The 25,454-nt window shown below is 43.9% G+C and overlaps 2 protein-coding genes across 3 annotated transcripts; both read right to left on the bottom strand.

Moving 5' to 3' along the window:
* Positions 1-399: 399 nt before the first annotated feature.
* Positions 400-25,213, bottom strand: LOC144606871 (gap junction beta-2 protein-like). Of its 2 annotated transcripts, XM_078423321.1 has the most exons (3): positions 25,138-25,157; positions 10,195-10,299; positions 400-1,073 (listed from the first exon to the last, which is right to left on the bottom strand). In XM_078423321.1, the coding sequence occupies exon 3, from the start codon at positions 1,060-1,062 to the stop codon at positions 400-402; it is 663 nt and encodes a 220-aa protein (XP_078279447.1). In that variant the 5' UTR covers positions 1,063-1,073; positions 10,195-10,299; positions 25,138-25,157. The 2 variants fall into 2 exon arrangements, with proteins under 2 accessions (XP_078279447.1, XP_078279448.1); XM_078423322.1 differs by lacking the exon at positions 10,195-10,299 and having other exon boundaries at positions 25,138-25,213.
* LOC144606870 (gap junction beta-2 protein-like) lies at positions 4,098-10,279 on the bottom strand. The gene is made up of 2 exons (XM_078423320.1): positions 10,195-10,279; positions 4,098-5,379 (listed from the first exon to the last, which is right to left on the bottom strand). The coding sequence occupies exon 2, from the start codon at positions 5,366-5,368 to the stop codon at positions 4,592-4,594; it is 777 nt and encodes a 258-aa protein (XP_078279446.1). The 5' UTR covers positions 5,369-5,379; positions 10,195-10,279; the 3' UTR covers positions 4,098-4,591.
* Positions 25,214-25,454: the final 241 nt, after the last annotated feature.

Raw genomic sequence — 25,454 nt, 5'->3', positions numbered from 1 at the left:
CCACGTGACCTCACCCAGCCAGCGGCCACGTGCTCCCGCTCCACCAATGGCGGCCGCCCGGGCCGGGAGGCGGGTTGCTACGCAACCTCCGTTAGGTGAACACACTCCGTTAGCCTACACTGTCCCGGCCGACAGCGGCCCGCGGGCCTAATACGGGACAAGGGCGGTCCCGTACGGGACAAACCAATTTAGCCCAAAATACGGGATGCCGACCCTAATCATAACCCAGTTAAGCCAAACATTAATAAAAGAAATTGGTTATTTCATGCAACCTTTTTACTGAAGATGATGAAAATATTTCCCAACAAAGTTCAGCATTTCTATCTCAGTGATTCACCGTTAGTTGATTTCTGAGGAAGGAGGGTCTGATATTCTACCTCTTGGACTTTGTGCCATTTTCTACTGGGGGAAGCAAGACGTTCTGCACCGAATAATGCAATATTTTACAACCAAAAAGCAGAGTTCGGCCACATTCAACGTGATGCAGAGTGCTGAGATCACCAACATAAACACAGTGCAAATAGTCTTCTCGGTAGGCCTGGAAATGAAGCAGTCCACCGTGTTGGGGCAGGGATATTCACTGCACTTCACAAGCCGCATCATCTGGTACCCCTCGTAGATCCAGTAGAACAAATACATAAAGATGGCTTCAAATAGCATCTTGAAGACAAGGCTGACCAGGTAAGTCCGTAGAAGAGGGGTGTCGATTGTGATTTTCTGTTTCGCTGCATTCTGGTGAAAGATTTTGACGTTCTTCTTGCTTTTTTTCCTTTGGGAGACGTGCATGCCAATGAGAAAGGAGGGGACGGACACCCAGAGCAGCTGGAAGACCCACAGCCGGATGTGGGAGATGGGGAAGAAGCGGTCGTAGCAGACGTTCCTGCAGCCGGGCTGTTGGGTGTTGCAGACAAAGTCGCTCTGCTCGTCTCCCCACACCGTCTCGGCCGCCACCACCAAAACCAACACGCGGAAAATGAAAATCACCGAGAGCCAGACCTTCCCCAGCGACGTGGAGTACTTGTTCATCTCGCCAAGCAACTCTTGAAGGGTGTCCCAATCCATCTTGGATTACCCTAGGAATAAACAGCCTCAGTTATGTTGTGTGTAGGAAAGAACCGCAGATGCTGGTTGAAACCGAAGATAGACACAAAAAGCTGGAGTAACTCAACGGGACAGGCAGCGTCTCTGGAGAGAAGGAATGGGTCTCGACTCGAAACGTCACCCATCAGTTATGTTGTTACAGCTGAGAATCAATATTAACGTAGTAATTATTATTTGTAAGAAACCAAGGTGAATGATTGAATGTATAAATTAATTAATGAATAAATGAATGAAAACTTTATTGTCACGTGCCCTGAAGAAGGGTCTCGACCCCAAACATCACCCATTCCTTCTCTCCAGAGATGCTGCCTGCCCCGCTGAGTTACTCCAGCATTTTGTGTCTATCCAAGGTCTCTCCAGTTTCACTGCTTGTGGTGATAGCTCATAAAACAGCGGCAAAAATCTAGTGCTTAAAAGTTCATAAAATCCAGGAATATATCTACTCAATTTTGGAAACTATTAAAGATAAAAAGTGGCTCAAAGAAACTGCAGATGCTAGAAAGCTGAAATAAAGATAGCAAATGATGGAGTAGTTTGCAGATCAGGTAGCATCTGTGGGAACTGAAACAGAGTTAACATTTCAGGTCAAAGTTCTTTCATCAGATGACATGGATATGGCTAGCACCCCTTGAGTCTGTTCCAACATTCAGAAAGATCATTCGTAATAGTCATACTTATTCACTTGCTCAAAATGCTTGAGACACACAAGGAACTGCAGATGTTGGAATCTTGAGCAAAAGGCAAAGTGCTGGGTGAACTCAGCGGGTCACGCAGCATCTGTGGAGAGAATGGGCAGACAACGTGTCGGGTTGTGGCCACTGTTCAGACTCACTTCCTTCCACAGATGCTGTCTAACCTTCTTAGTTCATCCAACACTTTGTCTTTTCCCCGTATTCCTTTGATTATCTTTTAGCCCAAATCTCTGCCAATCTCCTCCTTGAATCTTGTCAATAACATTGAGCATCCACTGCCACTGGAAGCAGAGAGTTGTGAAGATCCAGATTCCTCTGATTAATGAAGTTTCTGTTCATCTCAGTCCTAACTGCCAACCCTGTACCTTGTGACCCTGATAATGAGAGGCATTCCACTTGTGGCCAAATAGTAAAAACTATTCAGAACATTACATTGGAGACACAAGAAAGTACAGATGCTGGAATCTTGAGCAAAACCCAAAGTGCTGAAGAGCTCGGCGGGTCAGGCAGCGGCTTCAATGAAGACCTCGCTCTCAGTATTCCAGCTCCTCCTCTCATTTTGCTTTTGCTCCGATAATTGTCAAATTCACACACGATCAGACACAGAGTTTAGTTCAAATGTAATCAGTTTATTGCTGTGCAAAATCAGGATTGGAGCAGTGGGGGACAATGTTGTAAATCAAGAGGGTCCATACACTCCCATTTCCCCATCAGGCAAGCCAAGTGCCAGGCAATATCTCACCCAGAGGACCAGCTCCCTGGGCCAACTCCCTCAGGACAGGACCCAGCACAGGGGCTGAGGAAACTAGACCACACACTCCACAGGAATCTTGACCATGCGTGGAATCTGTCTTCCCGTGATCTTGTCCAGCACCAAAGGTTGTCCTTGTTTGGTGGCTCACCCATCAGTATTATTACCATTTATACGGGCGTAAGGCAACACCCAGGAGCAGCTTGGCACAGTTGGAGACAGGGGTCACATCACATGCCAACAGCTTTTCACATCCCAGTGCTACCTCCAACATGTCTGCAGTAATCTCACCATCAGACATCCAAGCAAGCAGAGGAGCTGTGTTTGGGGGATTGCATGCCAACGTGCACCTGGATACCAGATGTTGCTGGGTCACTTGCCAACTGTGCCAGTGCTGGGCTCAGCCTGCAAGATCATTGACTGCAGCATCACAGGGGGGGGATAATGAACTGGAGTTTGCCGTGTACTAAAGCTACTGGCTTCTGAATGAGGTTCATAACAAGCTTCACTCATTTTGCTTAGTTTAGTTGAGTTTGAGATAGTGCAGAAACAGGCCATTTGGCCCACTGTCTATGCCAACCAGCGATCCTCACACACTAACACTATTCTACGCACACTAGGGACAATTTACAATTTTACCAAGCCAATTAGCCTGCAAACCTTGTACTTCTTTGGAATGTGGGAGCAAACCGGGGCACCCGGAGAATACCCACGAGGTCACAGGGAGAACGTACAAACTCCATACAGACAGCACCCATAGTCAGGATCGAACCTGGGTTTCTGGTGCTGTGAGGCAGCAACTCTACCATGCTGCACCACCGTGCCACCCTACCTATACCTGAACTGGAACACTTCTACAAACATAAGTTATATCCTAGTCTTAGGGGTAATATGTTACAATCAAACTGTACAGTTCAACAATATTCAGTGGGATGCATACTGTTAAAATCACTAATAGAAAGAGAGTAAAAGTTATGAATGAATGAATGAATGAATGAATGAATGAATGAATAAGTTTATTGGCCAAGTATGCATATGTTCTGATGGGCTGGCAATAAACACATCAAAGTTATTAGGATAACATTTGCTGTTCCCTACTCTAATTACTTCCACATGTCATTTTATTCTCTACAATATGTTATCTAATAATCTGTCAAATTCTCTTAGGTCCTGACATCAATCAACTAGTCAATACTTAGAATTTAAAGTATAGAAGTTCCAATCTGCATCAACCCCTCTCAGATGTACTGTTGTACCTATTATTTATGGATTAATAATTTCTCTTATAGTCCTCTGTTGCTGAATATTTTTCAAAGGTGGTGACATTCCTGAAGGCTTGTAGAAGCTTACAAGAATGCAATAACATTCCGTTCCACTAAGCACGTGGAAGGTGCAACACATAACTAAACATAAAGAGAATACAAGTAAGGAGGTGTTTCACAATCCTCCTCTCCCATCACCATTATAGCCTCTGTGGCAGTTATACAGAGATTGGAGTAACTCAACGGGACAGGCAGCATCTCTGGAGAGAAGGAATGGGTGACATTTCGGGTCAAGATCCTTCTTCAGACTAAACGTCACCCATTCCTTCTCTCCAGAGATGCTGCCTGACCCGCTGAGTTACTCCAGCATTTTGTGTCTACCTTCGATTTAAACCAGCACCTGCAGTTTTCTTTCCCATACAAAGATTGGGTTGGTTGTGAACTGTGTGTGCATTGTATGATCATAACTGTGGCACTCATTAGTGGACAACATGGTGGCGCAGAGGTAGAGTTACTGCCTCACAGCGCAAGAAACCTGGGTTTGATCCTGACAACAGGTGCTGCCTGTCTATACATTCTCCCTGTGACCTGTGTGGGTTTTCTCCGGGTGCTCCAGTTTCCTCCCACACTCCAAAGACATACAGCTTTGTAGGTTAATTGGCTTCGGTAAAATTATAAATTGTTCCTAGTGTGTAGGATAGTGTTAGTGTATGGGGTGATCGCAGGCCGAAGGACCTGTTTCTGCGCTGTATCTCTAAAGTCTAAATTCATAAGATGTGGCTTTTTTAGAGGACAGAGGATTGTTCTGAGTGGCTGTCTTGTTCAATATCCATGTCAGCCGTGGTTTTGGCAGCAGAGGTGATGGCCGCCGTTAATCTTCTGTCTTTTTTGTTGTTTTCTGCTGCAGTAAACATACTTTGCTTCCAATGCATAAAGCAATATCTAATGACCAAAAAGCAGAGCTCAGCCACATTTAACAAGATGCACAGTGCCGAAATCACCAACATGAAAATGGTAAAAATAGTCTTCTCGGTAGGCCTGGAAATGAAGCAGTCCACCGTGTTGGGGCAGGGATATTCACTGCACTTCACAAGCCGCATCATCTTGTACCCCTCGTAGATCCAGTAGAACAAATACATAAAGATGGCTTCAAATAGCATCTTGAAGACAAGGCTGACCAGGTAAGTCCGTAGAAGAGGGGCGTCGATTGTGATTTTCTGTTTCGCTGCATTCTGGTGAAAGATTTTAACGTTCCTTTTGCTTTTTTTCCTTTGGGAGACGTGCATGCCGATGAGAAAGGAGGGGACGGACACCCAGAGCAGCTGGAAGACCCACAGCCGGATGTGGGAGATGGGGAAGAAGCGGTCGTAGCAGACGTTCCTGCAGCCGGGCTGTTGGGTGTTGCAGACAAAGTCGCTCTGCTCGTCTCCCCACACCGTCTCGGCCGCCACCACCAAGACCAACACGCGGAAAATGAAAATCACCGAGAGCCAGACCTTCCCCAGCGACGTGGAGTACTTGTTGACCCCATTTAGCAGAGAATGGAGGATATACCACCCCATGGTTGTTCACTCTAGGATTAAACAGCATCAGTTACTTCACTGCGGCATGGAATCAACAAACGTCTTTACACATCATTACTCAAATCTTCAAGATGCGTGCTTTTCCCATGTACTTTACAATGATGCCTTCTACCTATACTTCTATGTCAGAGTCCTACGGCATGGAAACAAGTCCATTGGCCCAACTCATCCATGTCGACCAAGATGCCCCCTGGAAGCTAGAACCACCTGCCCATGTTTGGCCCATATCCCTGTGACCTAACCTTGTATCTGACCTAATGCCTTTAAAATGTTTTGATACCTCAACTACCTCCTGTGGCAGCTCGTTCCACATACCCACTACCCTCTGTGTGAAGTGCCTGCTCCTCAAGTCTGCTTTCAAGCTTTCCTCTCTCAACTTAAAACTTTCTTGCCAGTTTTCAGGAAAATAAGACTGTCTTCGCTTCTGTTTGCAAAAATATGAAATTTGTTGTTCTTTGCAACTCGATTACTCTGGAAAGTGATGGATTTTTGCTGGAAATGAATCTCTAGGAAATCCCAACTTCTTAGCCTTTGACCATTCCCCTTGTGTGGATGGCCCGCATTGTGCATGCGTGTATGGGTGCAGGGTACTCATAAGGTCATCAGTGATAGGAGCAGAATTAGGTCATTCGGCCCATCAAGTCTGTTCCACCATTCAATCATAGCTGATCTATCTCTCCCTCCTAACCCCATTCTCATGCCTTCTCTCCATAACTCCTGACACATATACTAATCATGAATCTATCTATCTCTGCTTTAAAAATATCCATTGACTTGGCCTCCACACCCTTCTTTAGCCAAGAATTCCACAGATTCACCAGAGCCCCCAGGTTTGTGCAAGACACTGACACTTCTGTGGGATGCCACCATTGCATTCAGGAGACAAGGAAAAAGACATTTGTGGTGCAGTGGTACAGCTGTCAGAGCCTCTGCCTCACAGCGCCAGAGACCCGGGTTCGTTCCTGACCTCGGGTGCTGTCTGTACGGAGTTTGCATGTTCTCCCTGTGACCACGTGGGTTTCCTCAGGGTGCTCCGGTTTCCTCCCACATCAGAAAGACGTGCAGGTTTGTAGGTTTATCGGCCTCTGTAAATTGCCCCTGGTGTGTAGGGAGTGGATGAGAAAATAGGATAACATCGAACTCATGTGAACGTGTCATCAATGGTCAGCATGGCTCGGTGGGCTGAAGGGCCTGTTTTCTTGCTGTATCTCTAAACAAGATGTTTGATCTTGCAGCATTCCTACTTCAAAGAATGACTCACAGTGATTCATTCTACATCAATGAAATGGCCTGCACCCAGTGTCTGCACCCAATTTACAAACTATTGCTATTGGAGATGCCCCGGGTGTGCATAGCATTACACTTTTGGAAGCTAGTGCTACCAGGGGCTAAACCTCGTAACGCAACAATTGCAGTTGATCGTTTTTGTTTCCATTCATTCACGTGGACATGTTTTGAGTTACTCCAGCGCTCTGTGCCTTTTCTGCAGTTCCTTTCGTTTATATTTATATTTAACAGTTTCACTGTGAAATCTCCTCAAGGTATACCTAGTTCTCCTCTCTCTGACCGGAGTTACGTGACGCCCTGTCTCGCTGCTCCCCCTCTGTGATTCCTGCTACACTCTTGGTCTTTGTTTTTGTCAGGCTTTGTCCTGCTCCCACCTCTCTTCCAGCTTTCTCCACCCTCGTACAATCAGTCTGAAGAAGAGTTCCAACCTGAAACATCACCTATTCATTTGTTCCAGAGATGCTGCCTGACCCATTGAGTTACCTGATATTCAACTAGATGGGTTTTTAACAGCCACCTGATAATTTTATGGTCAATAATACTCATTTTTATCACAAAGTTTGTATCTATATAATGGAAAGATTAGAAAAAGAGAAATGAACAAATATCTCATACCTCAAAGCAAAAACAAATTAAATAAACCAAAAAAAGACAGATGACCACTAACAATCAAATAAAACAAGTATTTAAGCATATTCCATTTTTTAATAAGGTAAAAATATAAGAAATAGGAGTGGCAGGGGAACATGTGATGCTTTGAGCTTGCTCTTTGTCATTGAGATCATGTTTCACCCACCTGAGCGCCATTTTCCATTTTTTTCCTCAAATTCTTTATTAATATTCCGTTAATATTTAAAGGTGTCAGTAATCCACTGCCCGGTGATTTAGAAATCCAAGTTGGTGGCATCTGACTCAGCAGGCTCGGTCCCAGGTGCCTCACTGCCTTGTAGAGATAGGGAACTGCAGATGTTGGTTGCGGAGAATCAAGTCCATTGCAGGTCCATATAACTGAGTCTGACGAAGGATCCCAACCTAAAACGTCACCTATCCATGTGCTCCAAAGATGCTGCCTGACCCGCTGAGTTACTCCAGCACTCTGTGAAACGTCACCTATCCATGTTCTCCACAGATGCTGCCTGACCCGCTGAGTTACTCCAGCACTCTGTGAAACGTCACCTATCCATGTTCTCCACAGATACTTCCTCATGTCTCCATCTTTCAACATTTGTTTTCACAATCTCCACGCCCTTGTTTTTATTGATGTCACAAAGGACTCTATTTCTCAGCTGTCACTTTTGCCCCAAGCGGTAAACCCATTCCACATTAATTCCTATTTCATGCATTCTCAAAAATGATTCATTGCCCGCCTATGCTGACTCATGTTTTTCATGATGTCATGAAATGCTGAAATTCTTTGAATCCCTCAGTCATTCCTTGCTCCTTTATTCACTTTTTTAAAACATGCAAACCTGAGAGTTAGATAGAGCTCTAGGGGCTAGTGGAATCAAGGGATATGGGGAGAAAGCAGGCATGGGTTACTGATTGGGGACGATCAGCCATGATCACAAAGAATGGTGGTGCTGACTCGAAGAGCCGAATGGCTTCCTCCTGCACCTATTTTCTATGTTTCTATAGTATCATTTTGTAAAGACATCTCAGCCTCATGAAACACAGTATATCAAACCCACCCTTCCTCCCAAGTCGTCTATGTCACTACTTGTGCTACAAGTACTCCTTTCACTCCTTCTCCCCTCATTGAGATGATTTACCATGTACCATTAAATGTGCGACAGGTTACCTCCAGATTCAGGGACAGTTTCTTCCCAGCTGTCATCAGGCAACTCAACCATCCTATCACCAACTCGACAGTGGTCCTGACCTCCCATCTACCTCATTGGAGACCCTCAAACTATATCTTTAATCGGACTTTATCCTGCACTAAACGTTATTCCCTTTATCCTGTATCTGTACACTGCGGGCGGTTTGATTGTAATCATATATAGTCTTTTCACTGACTAGATAGCACACAAAACCAAAAAACAATTGTTGTTCCTCAGTACAGGTGACAATAATAAACTCAGCTGAACTAAGTTCTTACTAAAATAATATTCTCCTTAATTCCTTATAGAAAATAGGTGCAGGAGAAGGCCATTCGGCCCTTTGAGCCAGCACCACCATTCAATGTGATCATTGCTGATCGTCCACAATCAGTACCCCGTTCCTGCTTTCTCCCCATATTCCTTGATTCTGCTAGCCCTAGGAAACTCTATCTAACTCTCTTTCGAATGCATCCAGCAAATCAGCCTCCACTGCCTTCTGAGGCAGAGAATTCCACACATTCAGAACTCTCTGGATCTGTATGATACACCTAGGACTCACTTTTCCAATGATTAAGCTTTCAGAATCATCAATACCTCAATCAGTCTTTTATTTAAAGATAAACACAAAGCGCTGGAGTAACTCAGTGGGTCAGGCAGCATCTCTGGAGAAAAAGGATAGGTGATGTTTTGGGTTGGGACCCTTCTTCAGTCTGAAAGTAGAGGGGGTGGGCGTGCAGAGGGGGAGGTGAGAAAAGGGTCAAAGAAGGGTTCCGACCCGAAACATCACCTATCCTTTTTCTCCAGAGATGCTGCCTGACCCACTGAATAACTCCAGTACTTTGTGTCTATCTTTGGTATAAACCAGCACCTGCAGTTCTTTGTTTCGACAGTTAGTCTTTTATCGAGACAGATTGTTCAATGTTTTCCAAAAATTATAACATCTCACTTATGGCATCTTGTGATTAGTTTTAAAAAGATGATTAGAGGTTAAAAATAATAGTGGAGAAATATATCCTTCTCTAATCAGACGAGCATTTGAGTACACTAAGGCTAGTCCATCCCTCGAGAGTCAAGTGTCAAATATGTCCCGATCAGAACAATTACCTGTTTATTGCCTATCTCATCACTTCATAAAATCATGGCTGAGATAAGATCATAACCTCGACTCTACATTCCCATCTATTTAAATAAACTTTCACTCCCTTACTTGTCAAAAATATGGTTGCCGCTGTCTTCAAAAATATTCAAAGTCTCTACTTCCAACATTCTTTGAGAGAAAGAGACTCACAAAATTCTCTTTGTCTGTAGGGAAAGGGCAATTCTTGTTCTTGATTCTTTCACAAGAAACCATATCTGCTCCACAATCCTCCTGTCGTGATCTTCAGGATTTTAAACGTTTCAATTCCACTCTCACTCTTCAAATCCAGTCGATACAAACTCACACTGTCAAGTCTTTCCTCATGAGACAACCCACCCATTCCATACAGTCATCCCCTGACTCTCAGTCCGAAGAAAGGTCTCGACTCGAAACGTTACCTATTCCTTTTCTTCAGAGATGCTGCCGGACCCGCTGAGTTACTCCAGCTTTTTGTGTCTGCCTACTACACCTTACCTGAATGTAGGTAATTCTTTTCCACCAATCAATTAACACCTTATATATTTTTAACTGTAAACATAGGAAATATAATCTTGACTTACCTTGGATAAAACGAGGAATTATTATTTTAATCGCATAAAGCACTAGGTGAGCTCTGACGGAAATATCCTACGCTGACATCCAGCCTAGACTGCTTTGCCCATAGTCTGGTAACCAGGAGCAGAATCAGATGGAAATAAACACAAGCAAGATTAAAAAATGAAGAATGTGGATGGACCTGCCACAGAGAATGACGTTCAAAACATCCATAATACATCCTGTATGGATTATATAAAAGCAACCAATTACTTATTGACTGGGGTCAAGGAAAGAGCATTCCATGAGTCTAAAGGCAAAGCCAGTATTAATTTTTCATCCACATTGACCTTGAGAAGAGATGGTGCACTGCCTTCATGAATGCAGCAGTTATTTTGGTAAAAGTACTCGTGAATGCAGTTTGGGAGGGAGTTCCAGGATTTAGAAGGATGAAGGATTGGTGTTATATTTCCAGGTGAGGATGGTTGTAACTTGTTGTCCCATGCACCTGCTGTGGTGGTGGAGGTGGTGTGGGAGTAGCCAAGGTAAGGAACTGCAGTGCATCTTCCAATCACCATCTCTTGTACATCATTGGTGGCGGGAGATGACGTTGACGAGTGTTAGTCAAGTGGGTTGCTCTGTCCTGGGTGGCATCTCGATGTTGTAATCAATTGTTGGTGCTGCACTCATCCAGACAAGTGGACAATATTCCTTCACAATCAAGACATGCGCAATGTGCATGATGCAAAGACATTAGGGCGTTAGAAAGAGTCACTCACTGCAAGATATCGGCCTTGGACTTGCTCTTAGTCACAGTATTTATGTGGCAGATTCAGTCAAGATACTATCAATGCCCCCCCCCCCCCCCCCCAATGGTAATGGTAATGCCACTAAATGTCAAGGCTAGGTGGGGTTTCACTCTCTCCTGTTGGAGATGATCAGTTCGGTTGATTAGTGGGGTGTCAGAGGTTATGGGGAGAAGGCAGGAGAATGGGGTTAGGAGGGAGCGATAGATCAGCCATGATTGAATGGCAGAGTAGACTTGATGGGCCGAGTGGCCTAGTTCTGCTCCCATCATTTATGACCTTATGATCATAACCTGACACCTTTGTGACGCAAATATTACATGCCACCTTTCATGTCCTCCCGCATGTGAGTATGGGTGGCACAATTTGCAGAGGGGTTGGACTTCCCGATTGTGTTATTTGTCGCCATCTGCTGTGGTTACTGCACTCCAATGACAGTGGGAAATAATGTTGATGCTGTTCCTATTTTGGAACGTACTGTAGTTTATTGCAAAGAAACTCCAGTCTAGTAAACTATTATTTCACGTACACATGGCCGAGACAGTCTAGTTTTTTTTGTAAGGGTTTTCGGAAACACGCGGGAAAGTGCAGCTGAGGCTCAAATCAAAATCAATAATGATGCTGCAGAAGCTATGTGGATCTAAGTTGTCCATTGTTACTCTTACCCTTATAGTCTTATTCTCCAGATTGCAATCACTGATATTTAACTCAAGAAGGAGATCGTTAAGAAGTTAAAGAACTCTGCCCAAAATAACTGATCTTTCAAGAATGTACACCGATTCGAAAAGGCCACTGCTGCTTTCCATCAAAACTAAATCACTCTAGTAGTTACACCCAGCACTGTAAAAACGTGAAGGAATTTAGTTAAAGCTCCACCATTTTGATTAAATAAGTCTGTGTCATATTGGACTGAAATGTGCGCTATAAATCCAATAACCCCGCTGTTGTCAGTAAATAGTCTAAAATCAGAGTGTTTACTGACAACACTGCATTAACCAATGAGCTGGGTCATAATAGCTCACAGAAAAGCCAATGTAATTATCAAAAAGTAAAGGTAGGTTTCCTTTTAAAAGACTTTTGGATAGGCATATGGATGTGCAGGGAACGGAGGGACATGGATTATGTGCAGGTGGACAAGTTATGTTCTTGGCATCATGTTCAGCACAGACATAATGGGCTGAAGGACCTGTTCTAATGCTGTACTGTTCTATGTTGTATCCTTTTTTTGATTTTAATTGCTTGAAGAGCAGTAAAATCAGTAATTCCTCCCAGTAAGTCCAGGGTTACTTTTTCAGAAATAAATAAGCGCACAAATAATTGAAGTGCAAAATATACAAACTAAATCCTACTAAAAGCAGCTGTGAGCAGATAATGTGTGCATAGTGCAAGAATGCAAATAATAATAGATCACTGAGATCAACACATTCCTATGCCATTCAAATCTGCACTCAAATAAAACCTGCATAACTTGTTAAACAACAAAATAGCACAGATTACATGTGCTTAATCAAAGTACTTCTAAAAATATTTTCTCAACTGCGCAACAGAAAATAATTTGTCATCGTAACTTTCCGCAGTTTCAGATACAGAAGGCTTTTCCTACACCATTTTGGCATAGTACGGCTAACTCGATGTTTTTTGCAAATACTAATAACCAAGGCAAAGAATCTGGATGTAAAAGAACGAAGAGTAGCAAAACCAGTCCAGAACATCACCGAAGAAATTAGCTTCCACAGAACACGTGACTGTGTGAAGTCTTGGAGGTATTCATGAAATCAATGCTTTGGTATTGGAGGGTATTCATGGAATCAAAGCTTTGGTAACCGCCCCGACGCGAGGAGTTTTGATCATCTCGACGCAACGGACAGTCGGCAGCGGCAACTGCGGACAACAGCCCCGACAACGGGTGAACAAAGAGGAAGATAATTGAACCTTATTACCTTCCATCACAGCAAGAAATGTGGAATCTGCTGTGGTGGATGTTAATGTTCAATTTTATTTTATGTGGCTGTGTATCTTGTTGCTTTTTACTTAGTATGGCTGTATGGTAACTCAAATTTCACTGTACCTTAATTGGTACATGTGACAATAAATTGATCTTGAAATCTTAATCTTGAAATCTTGGTAAAGCATCATTTTATTTAAAGATGCAGGCCCTTCTACCCATCGAGTCCACGCTGACCATCGATCACCCGTTCACAATAGTTTTATGTTATCCCACTTTTTCATCCCCTCCCTACACACTCGGGGCAATTTACATAGGAACAATTTTGCTACAAACCTGCACATCTTTGGGATGTGGGAGAAGACTAGAGCACCAGGTGAACACCCACACGGTCACAGGGAGAATGTGCAAACTCCACACAGCAAGTAGCCACGGTCAGGGTCTCTGGCGCTGTGAGGCAACAACTCTACCAACTGGGCCACTGGGCCATAAACTGGTAATATCATTGAAGAAAAATGGGGTTTGAAGAGGAAAACCAACTGCCACCAAAATACACAGTCAATTGAGCAGCAGTGATCCCTTCCTTCCCAAATGCTTGTGAGACCTGGACTCAAGGTACTGGCAGATACCATCGAGGCGTCTCTGCAAAATCCTCCAGAGGCACAGGCAGGAGAAGCAAACTAACTAGAGCCCAGAGCAAACATAATCAAAAACACAATTACGATGGAAACACTATGCAGGTCAGGGACCATATGTGAAACGAGAAACTGCTAAATGTTTCCAATCCAGAGCCCAAGGTCAAGAGTGGGAAAGAACCAAAAACAAGTTAGATTTCTGGAGGGGACAACATGAAGAGTGAACTGAGCAGAGGTGCTCCCAAAGGGTGGCACAGTGCTGCAGCTGGGAAGCTACTTCCTCACGGCATCAAAGACCCAGGTTCGATCCTGACCTCGGGTGCTGTCTGTGAGGAGTTTGCACATTCTCCATGTGACCACGTGGGCTTCCTCTGGTGCTCCAATTTCCTCCCGCATCCCAAGGACGTGCGTGTTTGTAGGTTAATTGGCCCTCTGTAAATTGCCCCCAGTGTGTAGGGAGTGGATGAGAAAATGGGATAATATAGAATTAGTGTGAACGAGTGATCAATGGTCGGCATGGACGGCGGGCCGAAGGGGCCTGCTTCTAAGCTGTATCTCTAAAATTAAAATCTCTAAACCCCTGAAGCAGCCACCCAATCTGCATTAGTTTTCTCCAGTGTAAAGGAGACCACACTTGGAAGACGCAAGTGAATTGTTGTTTCACTTGGAAGGACTGTTTGATCCCCTGGATGGTGGGAAAGGAAGAGATGAAAGGCCAGTTGTGGCATCTCCTGCAGCTGCTTTGGAAAAAGCTTTGAGATGGAGAGTGGTTGATGGGGATGGAAGAGCTGACCAGGGACGTTTGAAAGGAGTGATCTCTGTGGAATGTTGAAATTGTGTTTGGTGGTGGAATTTTTTTAGGCGCTAGCAGAAATTGCAAAGGATGATCTGTTGAATGTGTAGGGTGCTGAGGTGGAAGGTAAAGACCAGAGGAACTCTGTTGGAGAAACAAAGAACTGCACCTGCTGGTTTACAAAAAGAATCATAAAGTGCTGACGTAAATGCGCAGGTCAGGCAGCATCTCTGGAGAACGTGGGTAGGTGATGTTTTGAGTCAGGAACCTTCTTCAGTCCAGCATCTGCAGTTCTTTGTTTCTACATTTTGGAGTCTGAACAAGGGTGCCGACCCGAAACATCACCTATCCTTGTTCTCCATAGATGCTGCCTGATCCGCTGAGTTACTCTAGCACTCTGTATCTCTTCAGATAGAACTCTATTCTTGCTCTGTCCATAAGGAAAGGTGTTGCGAGAGATTAGGTCAAGAGCTCCATCCACCATGTAAAGGAGAAGGCATGATTCAACTGTTCAGAGGTTCAATGGTGCTTTATTTGTCACATGTGCAACTGCACTGTGAAATTATTTTTGCATATTTACAAATGCGGTCGCCACCATGTATTGGCACCATTTCCAAAGTCCAAAGTCCTGTCCGCCCGCGCGCTAGGTCTACAGGAGCAGTACCTGATCCAGGTAAGCCCCAGGCTCCTGCAGGGCCTTCCTCCGTTGCCTTCCATCAGATCGGCCCACGAACCGACGCCCCTCTCCTCTCCCGGCCAGCAGGGGTGCCTCCCATTCAGGAAGACATTTCAGGTTTCCAGTATTTGGAGATTTTAAAATATTTTTTAGTCAAAAACAAATGTTTTGGGGATACCTTTACTAATCAGTAATTACTATAGGACTGGTTGTGTTGACATTTAGAATCCTTTGATCTTGAAGATGAGGACAAGCAGTCCTCTTTGACTGTCAGATAGACATGAAATGCTGGAGTAACTCAGCGGGTCAGACAGCATCTCTGGAGAAAAGGAATAAGTAACGTTTCGGGTCGAGACCATTCTTCAGACTGTCAAACTGAAATTGGAGAATAAAACATTTCATGAACCCAAAATAGTTTTGAATACTTTAGGTGTAGGAAAGAACTGCAGATGTTGGTTTAAATCGAAGATAGACACAAAATGCTGGAGTAATTCAGCGGGTCATGCAGCATCTCTGGAGAGAAGGAATGGGTGACGTTTTGGGTTTGGACCCTTCTTCAGACTGACGTCAGGGGAGTGGGTGGTACAGAGATAAAATGTAGTTGCAGTAAGACTGGTCGGAGAACTGGGAAGGGGAGGGGATGGAGAGGGGAAACAAGAGCTACTTGGAAGTTAGAGAAGTCAAATACTTTAAGTAAGTTTGAATACTTTATGCTTGTTCACGTGTCACTGCTCTTTGCATTTCTGCCTCAGGAGATGATTCCTGATGCTCGGTGGCTGACAAAACTTAATTTTAAATAGTGCCTTAGCATGGGAGAATGTCACATGGCATTACACATGATGTGATCACAAAGATCAGTAGCCAAGCCAAAGGTAGAGTGACTGAGAATAGACAGAGGCTTCATATGACTCTCACAAGGCTTTCCTCATGATCATTTATGTTCTGTAAATGTTTGCTGTGTTTCCACTCACATGCTCCAAAGCAGCCAGTGACCTACAGCAAGAATGCATAACTCATAGTAAACCAAAACAAACAAAATGGTTGGCTGAAATTTCACTCCCAGGGAATATTTTAAAGGTATACAGTATTTTATTCATGTTTCTATTTCTTTCATCTCTCTCATTCTGGGTTTATGTTTATTATTGTCAAATGACCAAGGTACAGTGAAAAGCTTTGTTTTGCATGCTATCCATGCAGATCAGATAACACTATATATAAATGCAATCAAGTCAAACTCACGTACGATAGGTAGCTCAATGGGGAAGATACAAACTGCAGTATATAGCGCACCAGTTTCATAGACAATCAAGCCTCTTGCTTAATCACATCTTTCTTTCTTTCTAAATGTTTATTCTGCTTTCTGAGCTTCACTTAAATCTAATTTATAATCCTGGTTTGATACTGTGACCCCCAATATTATCCTGGAAATGTGTTCTGAATGTTGAGGTCGTGTAGAGTTCTGGTCAGGAGGTCTGAAAGATCGGAGAAGAGGAGTCAGTCCAGTAATCTCAAGAGTTTAGAGAAATTATATGAAATCGATGAGAAAGATAAGGTTCTGAAGATGCTTGACAGGCTGTTTCTGAGTGAAGTCTCAAATTCAGATTTGCAACTCAGAGTAAAAGACTGACCGTTTAGGAAATACAGTCAGTCAAAGCTTGCAAAATTCTCTGTTAGATATGCCTGCTTGTGTTCATAAAACAGATGAATAGATTTTTGGATACCTGGAGAATCATAAGATATGCTGATGGTGGAAGTATTAACCTTGACATTATTGGATGGTGGAGAAGCACTGAGAGATTTTGCTGTTATTACATTTTGTATGTTATTTCTGCATTCCTTTCTGAAGAAGGGTCTCGACCCGAAACATCACCCGTTCCTTCTCTTCAGAGATGCTGCCTGTCCTGCTGAGTTACTCCAGCTTTTTGTGCCTTTCTTTAAAGATTGATTTATCAATAAGCTTCAGTTTTAATCCAATTTTCTAATTGTGGATGGCGTGCTGGCACTGTTAGACCATTAACCAATTTCACTCCTGACCTCCCACGCTGTCTGTGTGTGGGGGCTGCGTGTTCTTTCTGTGATTGTGGGGGTTTCTTCCCACATCCCAAAGACATGTGGGTCGGTAGGGACAATTGGCCATTCTAGATTGTGTAAGTGAGTGGTACAATCTTTGGGAAGTTGATGAAAATGTGGGGAAAATAACATTAAGTTTGGAGTAGGATTAGGGTAGGTGTGAGCTTAATGGTTAACAGACTCGGTGGGTGAAGAGCCCGTTTCGTTGCTAGATGACTCCAGGACTGATTAGTGTTAGGAATAAATTTTCCAATCAAAACAAAGTGTAGATATTTTGAGTGAAATTATTTTGAAACTGCTGTTAAAAAAATTAGATAATAAAAAGGAACTGCAGATGCTGGTTTATACCAAAGACAGATATAAAATGCTGGAGTAACTCAGCGGGTCTGGCAGTATCTCTGGAGAAAATGGATAGATTATGTTTAGCATTGTGATGTTTCGGGTCGGGATCCTTCTGCAGACTGACTGTATTAGGGGGAGCAGGAAAATTAAAAACATTACAGCAGGACACTTAAAGAAACTCAAGGTACACAGACAAAGTCAACGTGACTGAGGGGAAAAACAAAGTGCTGGAGGAATTCAGCAGGTAAGGCAACAATGCAAAGGGAATGGACGGATGATGTTTCGAGTCGGGACCTATCTTCAGACTGATTTAGGGAAATTGTGTTTGGTCAAGTTATTGGCAATGTCGGAAGGTCTAATATGTAGCGTGGATAAAGGTAAGAAAATAAGCCATGGCGCAGCAGGTAACATAGTGGCATGGATTTAAGATGGAGATTGATATTTTTCTTCTCTCAGAGGCTATGAGTGTTTGCAACTCTCTTTCTCTGAGTGCTGGAGCCAGAGCCTTTGAATATTTTTACAATGAAGATTGATACATTGTCAAAAGGCCAACGTATGAAAAGTTAACCGAATAAGTGGAAAAGCAGAGTTGAGATTACTCTTAGATCAGTCATGATTTTAGTTTAAGAATAAGGGGTAGGCCATTTAGAATGGAGATAAGGAAAAACTTTTTCAGTCAGAGAATTGTAAATCTGTGGAATTCTCTGCCTCAGAAGGCAGTGGAGGCCGATTCTCTGAATGTATTCAAGAGAGAGCTGGATAGAGCTCTTAAGGATAGCGGAGTCAGGGGGTCTGGGGAGAAGGCAGGAACGGGGTACTGATTGAGAATGATCAGCCATGATCACATTGAATGGTGGTGCTGGCTCGAAGGGCCGAATGGCCTACTCCTGCACCTATTGTCTATTGTCTAATAGCAGAGCAGACATGAGGGACCGAACAGGCTCTCCTGCTCTTGCTATTGAGGGCGTGCAGCTTAGGTTTACTAGGTTAATTCCCAGAATGGCGGGACTATCATATGTTGAAAGACTGGAGTGACTAGGCTTGTATACACTGGAATTTAGAAGGATGAGAGGAGATCTTATCGAAACATATAAGATTATTAAGGGGTTGGACACGTTAGAGGCAGGAAACATGTTCCCAATGTTGGGGGAGTCCAGAACAAGGGGCCACAGTTTAAGAATAAGGGGTAGGCCATTTAGAACTGAGATGAGGAAAAACTTTTTCATTCAGAGAGTTGTGAATCTGTGGAATTCTCTGCCTCAGAAGGCAGTGGAGGCCAATTCTCTGAATGTATTCAAGAGAGAGCTGGATAGAGTTGTTAAGGATAGCGGAGTCAGGGGGTCTGGGGAGAAGGCAGGAACGGGGTACTGATTGAGAATGATCAGCCATGATCACATTGAATGGCCTCCTCCTGCACCTATTGTCGTCTATTAATTTGCCTTTGATAAGCAGCAGGGATCATTATCTCGAATTAAGAATTGAGGTGTTTGGCAAATGGGGGAACGACTCGGCAATCATTTCACTGAACACCTTCGCCCAGTGAGTGGGCGATCGTTTCGCTGAACACCTTCGCCCAGTAGACCAAGCATAGACTGGGCGATCGTGTCGTTGAACACCTTCGTTCAGCCCACCTGGACCTACCTGATCTCCCGATTGCCAAACACATTAATTTCCCTTTCCCATACTGACTTTTCTGTCCTAGGCCTCCTCCATTGTCAGAGTGAGGCTACGTGCAAATTGGCGGAACAGCATCTCATATTTCACTTGGGCAGCTTACAACCCAGTGGTATGAATATTGATTTCTCTAACTTCAAGTAACCCCTGCATTCCCTCTCTCCATCCCTCCCCCATCCAAGTCACTCCAGCTTCTCGTTTTCACCTAGCAAACAGCGAACAATGGCCTGTTTCCTTTATCGTCACTTTTTTTGCATATCTTTCTGTATCTCTCTACATCACTGTATATATCTCTCATTTCCCTTTCCCTTGACTCGTCTGAAGAAGGGTCTCGACCTGAAACGTCACCCATTCCTTCTCTCCAGAGATGGTGCCTGTCCCGTCTTAATCCATGGATCATATCTGCATTTTGTTTACATAACCTTCTGTCATGTATCTGAGAAAGAAAAACACTGGGAGCATTATTTTGCTTCCATGCAAGTTACATTAGAACCTTTGTGTCCAGTGCTTTAGTGTTATAAATATTTTAGCTGATGATCAGCAAAATGTGATCTCACCCTTAGTGTAGTGTTTTTAAAGTTTCCATGCTATGTTACTTTATTGTAAGTTCTTGTCACCCCTGAGCTTTTCCTGAAGTAAACAGGATTTTCAGCATATTACAAAATAACGTTAAGATGGACTTTAATCTGCTGTTTTGCATCACATAAAATTGCTGACATGAAGGCATTGAACAGACACTAACATTATTATGTTTGCTACTTTAGACAAATGGTAACTTAAAAGTAAACTGTACTTTGCAAATCAATGATATTGAACAATTGGAATAATATAAAAATGATGCAGTTTAATTTTAAAACTTAAGAGACCTCATCTATTGCATTCAGTGCTCCCGATGTGGCCTCCGTTATATCAGCAAGACCAAACATACGCTATTCGACCGTTCCACCGAACACATGCTCACTGGGCGAAGGTGTTCAGTGAAACGATTGCCGAGCTGGATGATCTGAGCTGGATGATCAGCCATGATCATATTGAATGGCGGTGCAGGCTCGAAGGGCCGAATGGCCTACTCCTGCACCTATTTTCTGTTTCTATGTTTCTATGTCCGCCAAGGCCTGCTGGATCTCCCAGTTGCTAATCATTTTAACTTCCCTTCCCATTCCCGAGGTCATTCTTTCTGTCTTTCTGCCATTCTTTCTGCCCTGGGTCTCTTCCATTGTCAGAGGAGGCCACATGCAAACTGGAGGAAGCATATTCCACTTGGGTAACTTACAACTCAACGGTATGAACATAGAATTCTTCAATTGTAGGTAACTAACCTACAAACAACCTCCCCTCTTTTTATCCACTTCTTTTTCCTGTCCCCCTCCTGGATGTAATCTGTGCTATTTTCTCCCTTTTCTCTTCTCCCCATCCCTTTCCACCCATATTCCTTCCTCCGGCTTCACATTTCGTGACGCTTCTTTCTTTATCTCACACTTTTCTTCTATTCATCTCTGACCTTTGTCCAACTATCTGCCAATCAAAACCCCCACACCTGTATACCCTAACACATGCCAGATTTTGTCCCCCTCCCCTCTCTTCCAGCTTTCTTCCCCCTACTACAATCAGCCTGAAGAAGAGTCCCGACCCAAGATGTCGCCTGATCCGCTGATTTACTCCAGAACTTTGCGTTTTGGTGAGCAAGGATCAGAACTTAGTGTATCCATGATTTTCTGACACTGAATGAGGTGTCATCAATGGATTACCCTCGAGATCTAGAATGCAAATACTTCTTCCTCAGTTCGTAATGAAGGGATTTAAGCTTTCAGCTTTCTCATTTACACTAATCACTTTGGTTTGATATTCCAGTCAGACGTAAATTTCCCGCTGATTTCTTGTAAGTTTTATACTCTCCCCCAGATATCTTTCTGCGTTTATTCTAACATTTCATAAATTTAGGCCTCTGAAGTACCTTTCATGTTTCAGATGCAATATGATGCAGGAGAAATGAGATTTTCTACTTTGAAAGAAACAATTAAAAAGTTAAATACTACTTAAATGGAGTTAGAGTACTAAAAGAGATACAAGGAACTGCAGATACTTGTTTACAAAACCAGTATCAGAAGATGATTGGGGCTGATTCCTGTGGTCTAGCATTTTTTGTGGCCTGACACTGGTCAAGTCCCAAGGATGCAAGGTTAGAGAATTTTAACCTGTAGCATATCTTTGGGATGTGGGAGGAACCATGCGGTCATGGGTTGTAAAAATAGGGAAGATTTGTTACAACTTTGCAGGATACTTTGCGACACTTGCAGTATTGCCTGTAGTTTTGGTCCCCTCGTTTAAGGAAGTAGATGTTTGCTTTGGAGGTCATGGAGCAAGGAAACAAAACAGGCCCTTAGGCCGGGTTTAGCAGAGAAGGCTCACTAATTCGATTCAAAGTGCTGGTCAGGCAGCATCTCTGGAGAACATAGATAGGTGACGTTTCGGGTCAAGACCCATCTTCAGACTGATTAAGTTAAGGTTGTGTCCACATTCATTGGAGTTGAGAAGAATGAGAGGTGAAATAGGTAGGGTTCTGAGAGAGACTGTCTGGTGGATACTAACTGTTTGGGACAAAGACCCATCATTTATTTATTTGCCTCTGTACTCCACATTTTGAGATTTGTCATAGAAAAAAATCATATGTGGTTAAAGTGCACTTTGTCAGATTTTATTAAAAGGTTTTTTAAATACATTTTGGCTTCACCATGTAGAAATTACAGCTGTGTTTATACATCGACCCCCATTTCAGGGCACCATAATGTTTGGGACACATGGCTTCACGGGTGTTTGTAATTGCTCAGGTGTGTTTAATTGCCTCCTTAATACAATACAATACAATATATCTTTATTGTCATTGTACAGGGGTACAACGAAATTGGGAATGCGCCTCCCATACAATGCAATAATTTAGTTAATTTAAACAACAGCAACCCAACGAAACAAATTGTAACAGTTTTAAGACAGAATAAAGTGCAGGTATAAGAGAGCTCTCAACACCAGTCTTTCCTCCAGAGCCAGTGAGATCTGCGCCTCTCTCTTCTCCGGCCCCGTCTCCCACTAGCGTAGCGAAATAAGAACAAACACAAGTGAAATTTCCGTCCTCGTCGCCGCTGCTCACCCAGGGGTTGCGGGGATTCTGAACAACAACTACACTTATGTTTGTTCTTACTTTGCTGCGTTAGAGGGAGACAGGGCTGGGGAAGAGAGTGGGGCAGCGGCGCAGATCTCACTGGCTCTGGGAGAGAGGGAGAGGGGGGAGAGAGAGAGGGAGGGAGCAGCCCCCGCAAGTGGCAGCGCTCCTTCACCGGATCCTCTGACATCCTCCCCCTCCCCGCGCTCCCCCGCTGCTCCCTCTACCCCGACTCTCTTCCCTCCCCCTTCTCTACCCCTCTCTCTCTACCCCTCTCTCTCTACCCCAGTGGTGGTCACTGTATTTTTTCTGTTTTATAAATAATTGTATACCTATGGTATATATAAATTCCAATATTTCAAGCTCTTTTTAAAAATTGAATATTATTATTGATTTGTTGCCATATAAACCTAATGTAAACTAACCTAATCTAACCTAACCTAGTTTAACCTTTCCTAATCTAATCGAACGTAACCTAGTCTAAACTTTTTTGAGTTCATTAAATTTATAAAATAAAACTCATACTTCTTTATTTTTTCCTACGGCCTGCAAAAATGTGCCGAATATATAATGTAGCCCTCATGCTGAAAAGTTTGGAGGCTCCTGTTCTAAAGCAACAAAGGAGGTTTTCAAAGCTAAAAAATGCTCAATTTTTGAGTGGCCATCAATCACCCGATCTGAACCCAAATGAGCATGCCTTTTAATAATAATAATAATAATAATATTCATTTATTGTCATTGCAACGAGTACAACGAAATTAAAAAATAGCCAATCCTGACGGTGCGTACAAACATATATGCAATAAATGCAAAAACAAATAAATACAAAAACAAATAAATACAATTATATTAAGTACAAGATTTTTTAACGGTGTTGCCTAGTGCAAAGGTAGTGTTCAGTTCTCGTATGGCCCTGGGGTAAAAACTGTTCTTAAGTCTGTTTGTTCGGGATTTGATCGACCTGAAACGTCGACCAGAGGGCAGATGAACAAACAGACGGTGGCCGGGGTGAGATGGATCTTTTATTATTTTGCCTGCTCTACTGAGGCAGCGTATGCTGAAGAGAAAACTGAAGGGGACGAACCCGCAAAACAAGCAAAAGCTAAAGATGGCTGCAACACAGGCCTGGCAGAGCATCATCAGAGAAGACACCCAGCCACTGGTGATGTCCATGAATCGCAGACTTCAAGCAGTCATTGCACGCAAAGGATATGCAACCAAATACAAAACATGACTACTTTCATTTACATGACATTGCTGTGTCCCAAACATTATGGTGCCCAGAAATTGGGGACTATGTATAAACACTGCTGTAATTTCTACATGGCGAAACCAAAATGTATAAAAATGGCCTTTATTAAATCTGACAATGTGCACTTTAACTACATGTGATTTTTTCTATTACAAATCTCAAATTGTGGAGTACAGAGGCAAATAAATAAATGATGGGTCTGTCCCAAACATTATGGAGGGCACCGTATTAGAGGTGTTAATCAATGGTCCAGTCCTTCTGTTTCATTCATATATTCACTTTACAACAAAATGATAAAAATCGAGAAAACTGCAGATGTAACAAGAAATTCCAGATTCAGTGAGGGGTTTGGTGGCAGGGAGGGGGAAAGAATTGTGGGACATTTCTATACCCGGGGACAATGCCCAAGTATGTAGGTCAATACGCGTTAGAATTGAGGGTAGACACAAAATGTTGGAGTAACTCAGCGGGTCAGGCAGCATTTCAGGAGAGAAGGAATGGCTGATGTTTCGGGTCGAGACCCTTCTTCAGACACTTAGGTTCTCAGCTGTGCTGCCAAATAATGTTCACAGAACACTGTGACACAAATCACCCAGTACTTCTCCAATGATGAGAGAAACCATGTCATTCCACACTTCCTGAGCATGAAAATCCTTTGAGGGATTTTAAGACTCAGACTCAGTCTGAAGAAGGGTCTCGACCCGAAACGTCACCCATTCCTTCTCTCCTGAGATGCTGCCTGAAAAAATACCTTCAATGATAATAAGTGCAACTTTCAAACTTCTGCCGGACAGGAACTGGGAGAAGGTGTGTGTGTGGGTGTGAACTGGGAGAAGGTGTGTGTGTGTGTGAACTGGGAGGTGTGTGTGTGGGTGGGTGGGTGTGAACTGGGAGGTGTGTGTGTGGGTGTGTGTGTGGGTGGGTGGGTGTGAACTGGGAGAAGGTGTGTGTGTGGGTGGGTGTGTGTGAACTGGGAGAAGGTGTGTGTGTGTGTGGGTGGGTGTGAACTGGGAGAAGGTGTGTGTGTGTGGGTGTGTGTGTGGGTGGGTGGGTGGGTGTGAACTGGGAGGTGTGTGTGTGGGTGGGTGGGTGTGAACTGGGAGAAGGTGTGTGTGTGTGTGGGTGGGTGTGAACTGGGAGAAGGTGTGTGTGTGTGTGTGTGAACTGGGAGAAGGTGTGTGTGTGGGTGTGTGTGTGGGTGGGTGGGTGTGAACTGGGAGAAGGTGTGTGTGTGTGGGTGGGTGTGAACTGGGAGAAGGTGTGTGTGGGTGTGTGTGTGTGTGTGTGGGTGGGTGTGAACTGGGAGGTGTGTGTGTGGGTGGGTGGGTGTGAACTGGGAGAAGGTGTGTGTGTGTGTGGGTGGGTGTGAACTGGTGGGTGTGAACTGGGAGAAGGTGTGTGTGTGGGTGTGTGTGTGGGTGGGTGTGTGTGTGTGTGGGTGTGTGGGTGTGAACTTTTTTTCTCTTGTTTATTATCTTGTTCACAGTCAGTGTACGATGATTACATACTCTGTTGTGCTGCTGCAAGTAAGAATTTAATTGTTCTGTCTGACATATGGCAATAAAAACACCCTCGACTGAATGGACTAAAATTTCTGCTCCTGGAACTTATGGACTTACTCCATGTAGATTGATCTACACTCCAAACCTGCGAGTCCTTCCTTCGCTGTCAGCCAGTCCCTGCCCGGTGTCTGCGAGCTTTTAAAGTCCTCTGTTCGTGACGCTACATGGTGACGTGAGGTTGGCGAGGCCGCGGGCTGTAAATAGGCGGCGAGAGGGCGCGGGAGGAGTAGTGGCTCGGCGCCACAACAACAGCAGCAGGAGCGGACAACCGGCGTCTCCATCTCCTCACCAAATGGCGGCCGTGCCGTGCCGCGCCTCCTACACCAAGATGGCGGCGGCGGCCACTCGCCCGCAAGCCGCGCTCCCATTGGTCG

Source organism: Rhinoraja longicauda, chromosome 27 (assembly GCF_053455715.1).
Source record: "Rhinoraja longicauda isolate Sanriku21f chromosome 27, sRhiLon1.1, whole genome shotgun sequence".
NCBI lineage: Eukaryota > Metazoa > Chordata > Chondrichthyes > Rajiformes > Arhynchobatidae > Rhinoraja > Rhinoraja longicauda.
The sequence above is the reverse complement of the archived record's forward strand: the minus strand, read 5'-3'. Positions and strand labels throughout refer to the sequence as shown.